The sequence below is a fragment of the Physeter macrocephalus genome, chromosome 3 (genome assembly GCF_002837175.3).
Source record: "Physeter macrocephalus isolate SW-GA chromosome 3, ASM283717v5, whole genome shotgun sequence".
NCBI classification, from domain to species: Eukaryota; Metazoa; Chordata; class Mammalia; order Artiodactyla; family Physeteridae; genus Physeter; species Physeter macrocephalus.
The window spans coordinates 7,684,526-7,702,373 of NC_041216.1; the positions used below are offsets into that span (position 1 = coordinate 7,684,526).

Sequence of the window (17,848 nt, forward strand, 5' to 3'; positions counted from 1 at the left end):
AGGCTGTAGTGGGGGAATTAGCACTTATTTAAAATTTTACTGTATGCCTAGAATTTGCATATGTTATAAGTAAAAAATAGTTGACATTTGAAAACCTACCATGTGCCAGGGACAAGTTATAAATAGTTATTATTCTCACTTCATGAGAAAACTGAAGCACAGAGAGGTTAGGTAACTTACCTAAAGCTATACAAACAGTAAGTAGAAAGACAAGGCTCTGAAGCTTCTGATCTTCCCACTCTGTAACAATGCCTCTCAATTATTAGTTTTTCAATGATGATAATAAATTATGATGATGACAGACAAGAGGAGTTGGGGGTATTATTGCTTAATTCTTTCCTAAAATTTCACCTCAGAACCATAGGGAACTTTCTATTTGCATGGAAAATTAAAATTTGAATTTACTAGAAAAACTGGGATTCATTTACAGAATTTCATTTTACTTAAAACTTTTTGGAAAAGTCCTACTATACAAAATTAGGAATGCCACAGGGCAGGTAGACAATCTGTGGAATTTGAAGGTATATTTGCACAATACCAATATAGCTCTAGAGTCTAAGGAAAATGCCACTTAGTCTCACATTCCCAAATTAAATATGTATTTATACTTAAGAATGGATATATTCTTTATTCTAATTTCATGATTTCAAAATGATTCAAGCTGAATGAGGCAAGCTTTGTGAATCTCAAAAAAAAGAAGTCTGCCTGAAATGAAATATATACATGATACTTGATACTTCTAGCTTTCATGGCTTTGAATATAGTTAATAGATTAAAAATCAGAACAAGTCTTTGATGGGAAAAAAAAATTTGAAAAGATTTTGCACTGGGCTTCCCTGGTGGCGCAGTGGTTGAGAATCCGCCTGCCGATGCAGGGGACGCGGGTTCGAGCCCCGCTCCGGGAAGATCCCACATGCCGCGGAGCGGCTAGGCCCGTGAGCCATGGCCACTGAGCCTACGCGTACGGAGCCTGTGCTCCGCAACGGCAGAGGCCACAACAGTGAGAGGCCCACATACCGCAAAAAAAAAAAAAAAAAAAAAAAAAAGATTTTGCAGTGAAACAGTATGTTTTCTGGACTGAGTAAAAATCAAACAATTTATTTTCTGAAAAATGCTCTCTTTCTTTGTAATATGCCATCTGTTGGGTCATACCAATAGGGTCAAACAAGAAAAAATATTTAAAATTCTTTCAAGACATAACAAAAAGGAATAATTCACCCATCAAATACAAATATACTGTTTTATTCTAAGGGAATATTTCTGTGGTTTCTGCAAGGTGAAAACCCAAGTGTTTAAAAAACAAAAAAGAACAGAATGGATAACTTAATGTTTTCTCTTGTTTGATATTTTTTCTCCCCTGGAGGGAAAAATGTAATTTAACATAATTTTAATAAAATTTTAAAAAGCAAATAACCAGACATACATATCAACGGCTATGCTTATGAGAAATGACCAATAATTAATATTTTCTTTTATGAATTAATTCAGGATCTGGACTACTCTGTGGACTAACATGCAATTGACATCCTGGTACAGCCATTTACCTGGATATTGGCTGTTCTCAATTAAAAGATACAGATTTTTTTTTCTCTCTAGTGTTTTATAATAGTTTATCTACTATGCCATATATTTGTTTTTCTACAGAAGGGGAAATATTAGTGTTTATATAAACCATAAAATTTGTATAGTGGGGACTATTACACCTGATATTTCTGGATAGTTTATTGGCAGACTTATCAGACAATCCAACTGTTTTTCCTCCATATCAAACAAGGTCTGGAAGTAAGAAGTTTTCCAGTCAGAAATGACAAACACAGATGGAATTAATCATACAGAACTGGGGCAGATATACTTCTTTCACATAGTTCTTGGTAACAAAAACAAAATTTGTTACAGGCAGAGGGACAAAACCATAAGTACACAATGTCAAAAGGCCTACTTTTAAATTTTTATTGTAGTTAAGAGTTTATTTATTGAAAAAAACCCAAAAAACCAAAAACAACCTGTCACCCCCATCTGAAAAATGGGACATATTGTAGAGTCTTTCAAGGTTAAAGTTTCTAAGAGGCTTTTTAGACTTCTCTCATTTCTATTAAAGGGTCAAATTAACCTCAGCTAACAAAATTCTGTGATTGGCCAATATCATAAACGCTTTGATTCAAAATTTTGTGGGGAAGAAACAGAATGGAGATGAAGAAGAAGGATCCATATGCCAAGCACACCCAGGACTTGCAATCCTCATAGAACTACTAAAACAGCTAGAGTCTGGAATAATGCTATAAGAAGACCTGCTTCTGGATATGAAAGACAGTCAGTGTCTTTGTATCCTAACCCCAAAATCCTATTTTCAAGTTTCTTAGGGGAACAAGCTCATCTTCCAAATGCTTTATATAGGAATATACTAGGACCTCTTCTACCATAATTCTGATAGCTAAGTAACACTGTGTCTTTGTGGAATCACCCACAGGCTTGCCAGAGTAAGGAGAGAGACTCTTCTTTTTGAAATGACAAGGGCCTCCAGAAACTGGTGCAAAAGACAAAATAATAGGAATTATCTGGGAAACAGGAAGATAAAACAATGGGAGAAAAGCTGCCATTTGGGGATAAAATGAAAACAAAAGGAGAACCCCCATTTCTGTGTACCACAGCTCATGCTGTGAGACAGCAGCAATAAAGGCTGACACCCAGAGAAGTGGGCATTTTAGTGGGTTTTCTACAAACATTTCAAGACACTTGGGGTCTAATGGGCTCCACAGATTTTCTGTGTGCATAATCATTTTGCAGAGTTTCAGCCCCTTGAACTTAATTTACCCACATCCAGACCCACAGCTGAGAAGGCTAGACCCAGAAAGTGAAAGGGACACATTACTGCATGAACAGCAGTGAAGGCCTTTTCCCCTGATTTGAGGGACCCCATGGCAAAAGCACCAGAGGCTTCTATCCTTCACAGAATTGGCTTGGCAGTGAAAATCAAAATCAAGACCACTTCACTCTCTACCTTTTCAAAAAAGTTGAGTATTTTTATTGGGTCTTCAAGTCTGGGTCCCACAGTCCTCACCTGATGCCACTCTTAGCTCTGTACTGATTTCTCCCCTGACTTTTACATAGGGCTTGCCCAAGTAGCCTACTGCAGCCAAGGTTTCACTCCAAAGCTACCTCTCTAAGGTCTAAGGTTACTATGGTAGAGTTTTATACAACAGTTTTCCTTAAAAATATTCCACAATTTGTTATTCCCAAACAAAATAAGATTATGCACCACTCAGAGAAATTGGTTAGTCATTCTGAAGATGTCTAAGAACTATATCACTGCCAAAGAACAACATTTCTCAGTTCATATTCTTTCCTTCAATTTTCATTTGTACATCCAAACTGTGGTTCACGAGTCGTCTGTTTTCCATTATCTTATAATCAAGTCAAGAGGACTTGGACTTATAGATCGTTTTCCAAAGCTGGATGCATTCACAGTTTGGTGCATACCAACGTGTATGAAAATAGGAACCCCACTTCCACTTTAATCTGATAATTCAACATCAGAGTCTTCTGATTTGGCTTTGGCAAGTTCTTCGTGTACCTCCCTCACCATGAGAATACGTGTTAACATGGTGTCCAGGGTCCCAGGGTCTATTGGAAACGTGGAGTACCACATGGGGCTATTTGGAACACAGGAGCGCTCAGGTTGAAGGTAAAACACATCATTCCTCTGCTTCACACTTTCAGAACTATCCACAGGAAAAAAAAAGAAAAAGAAAGAAAATTGGGATCAGAGAGTATAGGAAATATGTAACTACTCTTTAAATATAACGGCTCTCAACTTTTCCATACTGTGACTAATAAACAATGCACCCACAGAGATAAATAAGTTTATAGGCATTTATGCTCCAGGAGCAACCTGTAACTCTGTATTTTTTCTCCCACACTCAAGAATCACACTGGATTGAAAGTGAGTATAATGTTAATAGATGACAAAGTGTAAATCTTTCAAACTTTAGTACTTAAAACATTACCAGGAGTAACAAAAAATTCAACTCACATGTGACACTATTGCTGAGAACCACATATCCACAGTGCCCAATATCCTGGAATGAATCCCAAGAGCACTCAATACACATTATCAAAGAACAAACCCAGTGATTATATTTCTTTGAGAAAAAAATGCTTTAGTGTGGATCTTACAACTCTTTAAAGTCATAAAGATTCTGTAAGAAAAACACCACTCAAAAAATTTCAGTTCTTTAAAATAAATTGTTTTCCTATTTATAGAGTTAGTACTACAACTTTTCCCCTTCTTTTCTATATAAATAATAAATTCACAGCAGTTTAGATATCATATAAAGTTGAGCAACAGTTGTAAAGATCAAACAATGGCAGTGATTCTTGCTTTTCAAGTGATTTTTGGGGAAAAATTTACCAAGGTAAAGCAATTTGTTTCTTGGTTCAAAATCCAGGCAGATATGAGAATGGAGAAAAAATAAAATTATAAGTAAATCCTTGTTTAGAGTTACAGACCAGCTACATTTCTGAAATCTATAGTAATTTAACTATTTTTTGCAGTGTGTTATATCTAGTTCAGAGGAAAAATCACTTACCATTTGGACAGGTAAAACTCATAAAGTCGGACTGGGCATCTTAGTGGGTTGTCAGTATTTTCTGCCATCTCCACACCCACTGGAACCTCATCATCTTCGCTTCGTTTCCTCTTGCCAACAGTTAGTTTATCTTGAGACAGGAAATTATAATCAAAGTATTAGAAAAGTCTTTCTTCAAGTCTTAAGACACCCAATGAGCTTTGCTTCTAGTCACTCCCTCTCCCTTCCTTTCACTTACTCACTTGTTCAACATTTATTGAGGACCTGTGGAGGCACCAGATTAGTGCTGGGTTAATCAAACAAAGTCCCTGTCCTGTAAAATTTATGTTTCCCTTCTCACCAAAGTGGAGGCAGCATGACAAAAAGCACTGATGCTTGAGAGTACGTCTCAATTCTGAGCCTGACTTTAAGAGATTTTATTAGGCATAGGGTTGTTAAGCCACAGCAAAATAAAGAGAAAAAAGGGTTCCATATGTTCTTCTATAGTAGAGATCAAGACAGAAGTTGATCTCTTTCTCTGAAAATACTTCTCCTGTGGGGCACCCGTGTCCACTGAGCATTTGTTTAAGTTTCTTTCATTTGCATAGTATTATGAGAAATGAAATCTTTGTTGGGAAAAGAAATTCTCAGTAAGTTGACCATTTGATAAGGAAAGAGCAAACCGCTTTTCACCAACAGAATTTTGCAGAGGCCAAGGGTTATCAGAAAGAAGCCAGGGTGAGACTTCCCTGGCAGTCCAGTGGTTAAGACTCTGCACGTTCCAATGCAGGTGGTGCGGGTTTGATCCCTGGTCGAGGAGCTAAGATCCCACATGCCTTGCGGCCAAAACCCCCATCAAAACATAAAACAGAAGCAATATTGTAACAAATTCAATAAAGACTTTAAAAATGGTCCACATCAAAAAAAAAAAAAAAAAAAGGAAAAAAAAGAAGCCAGGGTGAAGACACAGAAGGTAGGCTGTTTCTTTCCCACTTTCTCCATTCAGTTTTCAAGAGAGTATTAGGTGGATCTGAAAACCTGAGGAAAAAGGTTTTCTTCTTTTTTTCTTATACTTTTAACAACTGAACTTCCCCCAGCTTCCTGTATTAGTTATTAAACAAAAGTCATCCAGTTTTCCATTTAGAGATTACCTAAATAATTTGCTAGCTGCTCATTCAGAAAAAGAAGCTAAATTTATTGCCAATCTGGTAAAGCACCTAATCAGAAACAGGGAAATGTTGCCTCCTTGCCTCTGCCTCTCTGAATTAATATCAATTAAGAGCATAAAGTGGGCTATATATAAACACAATAAAGGAAAGAGGACATGGACACATGGTGAAAAAGCAAGATAATCTTAGTATTTTCTAAAGTAAAGGAGCAACTGAGAAAAAAGTTAACACAACAATGAACATCACAATTATTCTTTACAGATTTTAGTTTCAGTAATTTAAAATTCTCACACTGAAAACATATACTTCACTCTTTTCCCAAGGAAGTAACAGCTTGATTTGGGGAATTTTAGAACTTAACAATTTTCTTCAAAATTAATACATGTAATTTCTAGTTTCATAATAACAACATTAATTTTTTATACATTAAAAACAAACTATTACTTAATATGCTGTTTTTGGAATGCAAGACCATAAACCTTCTAATAAAACAGTCACTGCTGATATTATTCTACTGTGTATGAAGGCAGTATACTCTAGATCAGGTTTAAGTTCCTTCATATTTTGACAATGTTAACTAAGACGGAGTACTCTGGTCAAAAACAAAAAGTTTTAGAAATAGTAGATTTAAAAGTTAAGCAAGTTTCTTTTAACTAGGAATTGACCTATCTGTTGCCTCTAAATCAGTGATTCCCAACCTTGGCTGTATATTTAAATTCCCTGCGAAGTTTTAAAATGCACATTATCTGGGCTATAGACCAATTAAATCAGAATTTCCAATTTAAAGCCAATAAAACAGGATTTCCCTGGTGGTCCAATGGTTAAGACTCTGTGCTTCCACTGCAGGGGGCACAGGTTCGATCCCTGGTCTGGGAACTAAGATCCTACAAGACATGCAGTGCAGCAAGAAAAAAAAAAACCAATAGAAGTTGATTCCTCTGATTTTGAGTTGAGCCTTTAACCTGGCCCTGACAATAAAGAAAAGCATTTAAATGTTAAAGCTACACTCTTCCATGTCTAGAATTTGCAATTACTCTTCTGTAATGTGTCTATTTGAATACTAATAAGACTTCAAATAGCAATCTTACAAGAGGGGGACAAGATGGCAGAGTAGGAAGCTCCTCATCTCCTTCCATGAACACACCAAAATTACAACTACACATAGAGGAACTATCCCCGAGAAAGACCTGAAGACTGGCAGAAAAGATTTTCCACAGCTAAGGATGAAAAGAAAATCCTCATTAAGATGAGTAGGAGGGATGGAGATGGTATCTGGCCAGGACCCACACCTCTGGTGCAGGGATCCACAAGCAGGGAGGAGATCACAACTGTAGAGGTCCTCCTGAGGAGCAAAGGGTCCAAACCCCACACTGAGCTCCCCAGCCTCGGGGGGACCATCACCAGAAAGACAAACCCCCATAACAACTGGCTTTGAAAACCAGTGGGACTTATGTCCAGAGGGCTGTAAGAAACTGAAATTCCACTCTAAAGGGCACATGCAAAAACTCTCTTGCTCCAAGTCCCATTGCAGAGGCAGTGGTTTGAAAAATACCGGGGTCATACGTAAAGGAGATTCATTGACTGATTTTAGGGTGTGTGCAGGAGAGTCAGGGATCTTTTGTAATTTTCTCAGGTTATGTAGCCACTGGGCAACACCAGGATTTTTTGTTCACCTTCTACACCTAGCTGGTACAGTGCTGGTGGGCACCATTTATGACTCTCCGCATCTCACCCCAGGTTCACCTGTAGATCCACCCCAGTTGGCACTCCTCCAAAGCAACTCCCTATGCTATCATACTCAGCAGGTGGCTTCAGCGAGCACTAGAGCCCAAAGCATCCCACCATCCTGCCACTCCCAGCAGGCTCCCTCAGCTGGTACTGGAGCCCCTCCAAAAGCAGCTCCCACCCTAGGAGATGGCCCCGCACACCAAAGTACCTGCAAGAGTCACAGCTGGGCATTACAGCCAGCTGTGTCAGGGGCCAGCCCTGCACATTAGCACACCTGCAGCCATCATGGTCCAGCCACAACAGGAGGGTGCATGCAGCCTTGTGCTACTGGGCCTCACAGGATACCTTTTATATAAAGCCATGCTTTTAAGAATGGGAGATGTAGCTGATCTATCTAGTACATAGAAAGAAACACACAGAGCTAGGAAAACTGAGGAGACAAAGGAATTGTCCCAAAGGAAAGAACAAGACAAAAACCTAAAAAAAAGAAAAGAAAACTAAACAAAGATAGACAATCTACCAGATAAAGAGTTCAAAATAATGGTCATAAAGATACTAACCGAATTCAGGAGAAGAAAGGAGGACCACTGTGAGACCTTCAACGAAGAGATAAAGAAAATAAAAAAGACCAATCAGAGATAAAGAATACAATGACTGAAATGAAAAATCCACTAGAGGGTATCAATAGCAGATTAGATGAAGCAGAAGAATGGATCAGTGACCTGGAAGAAAGAGTGGTAGAAATCACCCACTGGAACAGCAGAAGGAAAAAAAACTGAGGATAGCTTACCTCTGGGGACAACATCAAGCATACTAACATTTGCATTATAAGGACTCCAGAAGGAGGAGAGAAAAAGAAACAGAAAACTTATTTGAAGAAAAAATGGCTGAAAACTTGACTAACCTGGGGAAGTCATCCAATTTCAGGAAACAGAGAGTCCCAAACAAGATGAACCCAAAGAAACCCACACCAAGACACATTATAATTAAAATGTCAGAAGTTAAAGATAGAGAATATTTAAAGCAGCAAGAGAAAAACAACTAGTTACATATAGGGGAGCCCGCATAAGACCATCAGCTGGCTTTTCAGCAGAAACTTTACAGGCCAGAAGGGAATGGCATGAGATGTTCAAAGTGCTGAAAGGAAAAAATTTACCACCAAGACTATCTGTCAAGATTATCATTCAGAATTAAAGGAGAAATAAAGTTTCCCAGAGAAGCAGAAACTAAAAGAGTTTAACATTACTAAACTGACCTTACAATAAACGTTCAAGGGACTTCTTTAAACATAAGAAAAGGCCATAATTAGAAATATGAAAATTATGGAAGAAAAGGTATCTCAATGTAAAGGCAAACATATAGTAAAGGTCGTGAATCAACCACCTGTGTACCTAGTATGAAGATTAAAAAAGTAGTAAGATCATATAATCTATAATTATTAAAGAATATACAAAATTTTTTAAAAGTAAAGTATGTCAAAAACATAAAAGGTGAGGGGGGGAGTAAAAATGTAGTACTTTTAGAATGCACTCAAACTTAAAACAACTATCAACTTAAAATAGACTGCTATATACGTAAGTTGTTATATAACAGCCTTATGATAACCACAAACCAAAACCCAATAATAGATATACACACAAAAAAGAAAAAAGATTACAAACATAACACTAAAAAGCCATCAAATCACAAGGGAAGAGAGCAAGAGAAAAAGAAACAGACAAGAACAATACAACCAACAGAAAACAATGAACAAAATGGTAATAAGTACATACCTATCAGTAATTACTTTACATGTAAATAGAATAAATGCTGCAATCTAAAGACACAGGGTGGCTGACTGGATACCAAAATAAGATCCATATATATGCTGCCTACCACAGACTCACTTCAGATCTAAAGAAAACACACAGACTGAAAGCAAGGGGATAGAAAAAGATATTCCAAGCAAATGGAAACAAAAAGACAGCTGGGGTAGCAATACTCATATCAGACGAAACACACTTTAAAACAAAGAGACAAAGAAGGACACTGCATAATGATAAAGGGATCAATCCAACAATAAGAAGAAACACTTGTATATATGTATGCATCCTACACAGGAGCACCTAAATATATAAAGCAAATATTAAGAGACATAAAAGGAGAAAGTGACAGTAACACACTAACAGTAGGGGACTTTAACACTCCACTTACATCAATGAACAGATCATCCAAACACAAAATAAATAAGGAAACATTGGCCTCAAATGATACATTTGACTAGATGGACTTAATAAATAGTATATTCCACCCCAAAATAGCATAACGTTCTTTTCAAGTACACATGGAACATTATCCAGGATCGATCACATGTTAGGCTACAAAACAAATCTCAATAAGTTTAAGAAAACTGAAATCATATTAAGCACCTTTCCTAACCACAACAGTACCAGACTAGAAATCAACTAAAAGAAAAACACTGGCAAAAACAAATATGTGGAGTCTAAATAACATGCTACTAAACAACCAATGGATCACTGAAGAAATAAAAAAATACTTTGAGACAAAATCTATGGGATGCAGCAAAAACAGTTCTAAGAGAGAAATTTATAGCAATATAGGTCTACCTTAGGAAACAAGAAAAATCTCAAATAATTTAACCTTACACCTAAAGGAGCTAGAAAAAGAACAACCAAAACCCGAAGTTAGCAGAAGGAAGGAAATGATAAAGATCAAAATGAAAATAAATGAAACAGAGACTAAAAAAAAAAACAATAGAAAAGAGCCTGTCCTTTGAAAAGATGAACAAAATTGACAAACCTTTAGCCAGATTCATCCAGAAAAAAAAGAGAGGGCCCAAATAAATAAAATGAAAAATGAAACAGAAGTTACAATTTACACCACAGAAATACAACAGATCATAAGAGATTACTATGAACAACGATACGCCAACAGATTGGACAACCGAGAGGAAGTGGATAAATTCCCAGAAACATACTATCTTTCAAGACTAAATCAGGCAAGAAATAGAAAACATGAACAGACCAATTACCAATAATGAAACTGAATCAGTAATCATAAAACTCCCAACAAACAAAAGTCTGGAACCAGATGGCTTTACAGATGAATTCTACCAAACATTTAAAGAAGAGTTAATACCTATCTGTCTCAAGCTATTTCAAAACATAGAAGAGAAAGGAACTCTTCCAAACTCATTCTACAAGGCCAGCATGATACTAAAGACAAAGACACCAAAGAAATAAAATTACAGGCCAATATCGCTGATAAACACAAATGCAAAAATACTCAACAAGATATCAGCAAACTGAATTCAACAATACATTAAAAGGATCGTATACCATGAGCAAGTGGGATTTATCCTAGGGATGCAAGGATAGATCAATATTCACAAATCAACATGATATACCACACATTAAGAAAATGAAGGATACAAAGCACAAGATCATCTCAATAGATGAAGGATACAAAGCACAAGATCATCTCAATAGATGCAGAAAAAGCTTTTGAAAAAATTCAACATCCATTTCTGATAAAAACCCTCAACAAAGTGGCTACAGAGGGAATATACCACAACATAATAAATGCCATGTATGACAAACTCACAGCTAACATCATACTCAATGGTGAAAAGCTAAAACTATTTCCTCTAAGATTGGGAATAAGACAAGGATGCCCACTCTTGCCACTTTCATTCAACATAGTATTAGAAGTCCTAGCCATGGCAATCAGATAAGAAGAGGAAATTTTAAAAATCCAAACTGGAAAGGATGAAGTAAAACCACCACCATCTGCAGATGACATGATACTGTATACAGACTATTCTAAAGACACTACCAGAAAACTATCAGAATAAATAAATTCAATAAATACATTTTACAGGATACAAAATATGCAGAAATCTTTTGCATTTCTATACACTCATGACTATCTATCAGAAAGAAATTAAGAAAACAATCCCATTTACAATTGCATCAAAAATAATAAAATACCTAGGAATAAATTTAACCAAAGAGGTGAAAGACCTGTACTCTAAAAACTGTAAGACACTGATGAAAGAAATCAAAGACAACACAAATAAATGTAAAGATACACCATGCTCATGGATTGAAAGAATTAAGTGTTAAAATGTCCATCCCCAAATAACTTACAGATTCAATGCAATGCTATCAAAATACCAGTGGCATTTTTCAAAAAATAGAGCAGATACTCCTAAAATTTATATGGAACCACAAAAGACCCCAAATAGCCGAAGCTATCTTGAGTAAGAAGAACAAAGCTGGAGGTTCACACTCCCTGACTTCAAACTACAGTTGACCCTTAAACAACACAAGTTTGAACAACGTGGATCCACTTACACATGGATTTTTTTTCAATAATTAGATACTACAGTACTATACTATCATGGCTGTTTGAATCTGCAGATGTGAAACTGTGGATAAGGAGGGCTGACTGTAAAATTATATGTGGATTTTGGACTGTGAGTAGGGTTGGTGGCCCAACCTACGTATTGTTTAAGGGTCAACTGCATACCACAAAGCCACAGTAATCAAAACAGTATGACAGGCACAAAAACAAACACACAGATCAATGGAACAGAATAGCTTGCCCCGACATAGACCCATGCTTATATGGCCAATTAACGTATGACAAAGGAAGCAAGAATATACAATGGGGAAAAGACAGACTCTTCAATAAATGGAGTTGAGAAAACTGGACAGCTACATGGAAAAGAATGAAACTGGACCACTTTTTTCACATCATATACAAAATTAAACTCAAAATGGATTAAAGACTTAAACATTAAGAACTGAAACCACAGGGAGGGTGGGAGGGAGATGCAAGAGGGAAAAGATATGGGAACATATGTATATGTATAACTGATTCACTTTGTTATAAAGCAGAAACTAACACACCATTGTAAAGCAATTATACTCCAATAAAGAAAAAGAACTGAAACCATAAAAGTCCTAGAAGAAAACACAGGCAGGAAACTTTGACATCGGTTTTAATAATATTTTTTTGGATCTGTCTCCTCAGGTAAAGACAACCAAAGCAAAAATAAACAAATGGGACCACATCAAACTAAAAAGATTTTACATAGCAAAGGAAACACTTAACAAAATGAAAAGGCAACCTACTGAATGGGAGAGGATATTTGCAAATTATATATCTGGAAAGGGGTTAATATCCAAAATGTATAAAGAACTCAGAGAACTCAATATCCAAAAAACAAACAAAAAACCCCTGCAATTAAAAAATGGGCAGAGGATCTGAATAGCCATTCCCAAAAGGGACATACAGATTGACAACAGACAAACAGAAAGATGCTCCACACATCACTAATCATCAGTGAAATACAAGTCAAAACCACAATGAGATAACGCCTCACACTTGTCAGAATGACTATCATGAAAGGGACAAGAGATAGCAAGTGTTGGCGAGGATGTGTAAAAAGAGGAACACTCATGCACTGTTGGTGGGAATGTAAACTGGTGCAGCCATTGTGAAAAACAGTATGGAGCTTCCTCAAAAATTAAACACAGAACTACCATTTGATCCAGCAATTCCACTTCTGGGTATTTTTTTACCCGAAGAAAACAAAAACACTAATTCAAAAAGATATGTAAGCACCCCTATTGTCCATTGCAACATTATTGATAATGGCCAAAATATGGAACTGTCCATCAACAGAATGGATTAATTCACTCAGCTATAAAAAAGAATGAAATCTTGCCATTTGTGACAACATAGAGGGTGTTATGCTAAGTGAAATAAGTCAGTGAGAAAAAGAAAAATACGTATGATTTCACCTATATGTAGAATATAAAAAATAAATGAACAAACAAAATAGAAATAGACTCACAGCTACAAAGAACAAATTGGTGGTTGCCAGAGGCAAGAGGGATGGGGGATGGGCAAAATAGGTGAAGGGGATTAAGAGGAACAAACTTCCAGTTATAAGATAAGGCACAAGGAGGTAACATACAGCATAAGGAATATGGCCAATAATACTGGAATGACTTTGTACAGAGACAGTTATGACTTATCATAATAATCATTTCATAATGTATTTAAATGTCAAGTCTCTATGTTGCACACCTGAAACTAACAATATTGTACATCAACTATACTTCAATTTAAAAAAAAAGAATGAAAGAAATCTTAAAAACTCCACCACACACCTGGTTCTGTCTCCTGCTTTTGTGAAGGTGGGAAGAACCTCAGATATGTCATCTTGGTACTGTACTTCAGAGTCCTGGTCCGTCTCATCACATGGGCAAAGGAAAGCTTCAAGTGCTCAGTAACATTCTTTAGTTGAAAGTATTTGGTATTGAAGAAAAGGAGGGTGTTCAAGAGGACGATTGGTGAGTAAGCACCCAGCTGTTTGCACTCCCACAAATGCTCTTCTTCAATGCGAGAGAACATGTAACCTGAACAGAAGAAAGGGGAAAAAGAAACAGTACTAAGCTCCTGCTAAATGGGACTAAGTAATTTCTCTAATCCTCAGACAGGAAGATACTAAGGAAAAGACTGTTCCTCTTTCTCCCTCTTCCTCATACAGAAAAATAGAAAAAGCACTGCAAAGAAAAGGGCAGATGATTCCACTGAAGGAGACATTGTGAGCACTCCCCTGAAACAGTTTTAATCTATTGTTATTTTAGACCAGGGGTTGGTAAACTTTTTCTGTGAAGAGCCAGATGGTAAACATATTAAGCACTGTGGGCCATGAGGGCTTTGAAAACAACTTTGTTGTTGTAAAAGATAAGGAGGTGTAGACAATACATAAACAAATAAGTGTGGCTATTTGTAAAATTTATTTATAGAAACAAATTTGAATTTCATTCAATTTTCACATGTCACAAAATATTTTTCTTTAATTTTTTTCCCAACTATTTAGAAATGTAAAAAATATTTTACCTCATGTACTACACAGAAACAGGCAGCTGGACTGATCTGGCCCATGAGCTGCAGTTTGCAGACTCCTGTTTGAGATCATTCTGTTTACTGTTAACTGGTTCAGTTTTATTTGGCTAATATCTTTAGAGGGCAGATAGCTCCCTCTCTCCCTCCTATCTCTTCTTATTTTAAATTTATATTAAGAGAGATTACTTCAAGATAACTTATCTGGATTTTTCTTGAAAAACAGAGATCAGAAAAATTAAAATAAGTATACTTTTAAATGCACCTTCCTCATGATACCCTTAAACACAGGTCTTTCCTAACATTCTCTCCCCAGTCCTCTTTGTTGCTGCTTCTGCATTCTATTTCTGGAAGACTATCCATGAACACAGATTTATTACTTCCAAATCTATGTCTCTAGCCCCCTCTTTGAATGCTAAATGCATCATGCCACCACACTGCTCATAATGCTTCAAAGGTGCTCTGTAGCCCAACAGAAAGGGCACACATTTCTGGGCATCACATTCAACCTCTGACATTCATAGCCAAGGAGCATGAGACCAGGAGTGAATTAGGGACTTGTCCAAAGACTTATGGTCATAGACAATTCAATGATGAAGACTTAACTCTCTTTAACAACCAGTTCAGGGTACTTTTTATAAACTACTGAAAGAGGTCCACTGCTAACAGAGTCTAAAAGTAGCATATGTGCCAACTATTGATACCATGAACAACTTTACCAAAACTACCAGATCAAAAATGGTTTCTAAAAAGTAAATGTAACCTTCAGTTGTTTTTTATATTCAATAGTTAGTATCTATTCCTGTACTGTATGGAAGGTATAGTTTTACTAAAATAATTGATAATAAACCAAAGACTTTCTCCTCAAAAGTCCAAATATATTATAAATCAAGAAAAATATAAAATGAACAATTTATAAAAAGAGAATCACAAAAAAGCAATTTAAGAAGGCATATCATGAAAAGAATCAAAATATAATCATCCTACCATTAGGAAGTATTGTAGGTTCCCATATTTTCAAGAGTTTGGTAAGTTCAATCATAAATCTGGAATAGGGCTCAGTAAAAATGTTATCTATTCTACCATTTTCAAACAGGTACTACAAGAGAAAAAAATGGAAACATACATGTTGATACAAAAAAACACACAAGTTTTTAAAAAGAATAATTTTAGGTATATAGTTTACCCTTAGTTTTTGTCCTTACAATACTGTGAACCATTTTAAGGATACAGTTAAAACACCAGAATTTAAGCTAAAGATTCTTTTCAAATGAATTAACATTATCTTGAACACTGACCTTGTAAGGTAAAGTTTTCTATTTCCTTTTAAAAACATGAATGGTATAAAATAATTATAATAAGTTAAGTACCTTTTAGTTAGTTAATAAAACTGATATACTAAAAATTGGTCCTAATTCAAATTTCTCAAATCATTTTTCTAATTCTCAGTGTCTGAGGTGTGCTCTTAGCAGTTTTTCTTTGTTTTTTAGCCTAGCTATAAGATGACTTCCTGCAAATAATATAGTTCGCTAGTGTCAGACAACCTGAGGCTATCCAAAATTTAAAACTATTTATGTGGAGGCTTCTAACCACAGCTCTCAACCCTCTGCCTCACAAGCCAGCCTTCAAAAAGTTCAAGTCTAATTATAGGACTTAAAAGTATGCTAATTATAACCATCAAGAATCATATCACAGGGGCTTCCCCGGTGGCACAGTGGTTAAGAATCCACCTGCCAATGCAGGGGACATGGGTTCGAGCCCTGGTCCAGGAAGATCCCACGTGCCGCAGAGCAACTAAGCCCATGTGCCGCAACTACTGAGCCTGTGAGTCACAACTACTGAGTCCATGTGCTGCAACTACTGAAGCCCACGTGCCTAAAGCCTGTGCTCCGCAACAAGAAGCCACCACAATGAGAAGCCTGCGCACCGCAATGAAGACTAGCCCCCACTCGCCACAACTAGAGAAAGCCCGTGTGCAGCAACAAAAAAAAGACCCAACACAGCCCCCACCCCCCAAAAAAAAGAATCACATCACAGAATGGGAAACACACAACAGCTTGAGTAAATGACTGTTAAATATTTTGACGGTGCAGGTCTGATCAGATTCAACCACTTCAGAAATACAATGAGCAGAACAAGAGAATAACACAAAGTAGCATAATTATATGCTAAAAATCTTTCAGTGTTTTTAAGATCTGGTATTTTAAACTTATTTATCTATGGCTATCTTGGTTTCCTGCTTTTTGATCTATGTATGACTTGCAGTAAATTTTTATTTCCACTTAAATTTATTCCGGCTAATAAAAATTACACACCATTTCAATGTGCATTTTTATAGGTCTCTTCAAAGGCAATTTATGATCATATTGCCAGATTACAGTTTTGTTGTTGAAAAGTATTCTTCATTTTCTTCTTTAATAAAGTTATTTTCACAACTTAAAAATATTCTCATTATGGAAAGAGTTTAAAATACAGAAAAGGTGGAAGAAAGATATACTCAAACTCACTACACAAAGGCAACTACTGTTAACAGTCAGGAGTTATTTCAATCTTTAAAAAAATTTCCTTTATGAATACACAGAATTGAGTTTTGTACATTTACTCAAATATGAGTACCTATAAAATACAGGGGTTTAAAAAAAAATCACTTCTCCCTTAGATCAGAAACAAGATAAAAAATGCCACTTCTATTGAACATTGTAAAGGAAATCCTAGCCAGAGTAATCAGGCAAGAAAGAGAAACAAAAAGTATTGAAATAGGAAAGGAAGAAGTAAAACCATCTCTATTTGCAGTGACATGAACCTATATATAGAAAATTCTAAAGAGTCTACAAAAAAACTAGTTATTAGAGCTAGTAAATGAACGTAGTAAAGCTGCAGAGTATAAGCAACACAAAATCAGTTGTAATAAACAATCCAAAGAGAAAATTAAGAAAATTCCATTTACGACAGGATCAGATAGAATAAAATACTTAATAAATTTAACCAAAGAGGTATGTGATTTACACGCTTAAAACTACATAAAACTGCTGAAATTAAAGAACACCTAGGAAAAACATCTTGTACTCATGGATCTAAAGACAAAATTGTTAAAACAGCAATATTCCCCAAAGCAATCTACAGATTCAATACAATCCTATCAAAATCCCAACGGTTTAGTTTTTATTTTTTGAAGAAATGGAAAAGTTGATCCTAAAATTGATATGAAATTGCAAGGAACCTCGAATAGCCAAAAGAATCTTAAGGAATCACACTTCCCAATTTCAAAACTTACTACAAACCTACAGTAATCAAGATAGTGGGTACTGCCATAAGAATAGCCATAAACCAATGTATTAAAAACTGAGAGTCCAAAATAAACACGTGCATATTTAGTCAAATGATTTTTGACAAGGGTGTCTCCCGTCACCTATGTCAAATCACCTATGTCACTTCTTTTGTGAACTGCTATTTATGCCTTTTTTG

The 17,848-nt window shown here is 36.0% G+C and overlaps 1 protein-coding gene across 8 annotated transcripts in view; it reads right to left on the minus strand.

The window, feature by feature from the left end:
• Positions 1 to 714: 714 nt before the first annotated feature.
• Positions 715 to 17,848, minus strand: part of ZMYM4 (zinc finger MYM-type containing 4) — a 207,923-nt gene continuing 190,789 nt past the window's right edge. For 5 of the 8 annotated variants that reach the window (XM_055082993.1, XM_055083008.1, XM_055082992.1 and 2 more), the window contains 5 exons: positions 15,371 to 15,482; positions 13,645 to 13,893; positions 8,023 to 8,058; positions 4,587 to 4,716; positions 715 to 3,719 (listed from right to left, as the gene is read on the minus strand). In XM_055082993.1, the coding sequence (XP_054938968.1) occupies positions 3,512 to 3,719; positions 4,587 to 4,716; positions 8,023 to 8,058; positions 13,645 to 13,893; positions 15,371 to 15,482 (735 nt within the window). In that variant the 3' untranslated portion in view covers positions 715 to 3,511. The remainder of the gene's footprint in view (positions 3,720 to 4,586; positions 4,717 to 8,022; positions 8,059 to 13,644; positions 13,894 to 15,370; positions 15,483 to 17,848) is intronic. The other 3 variants (XM_055082999.1, XM_055082995.1, XM_028486441.2) reach the window with 3 other exon arrangements.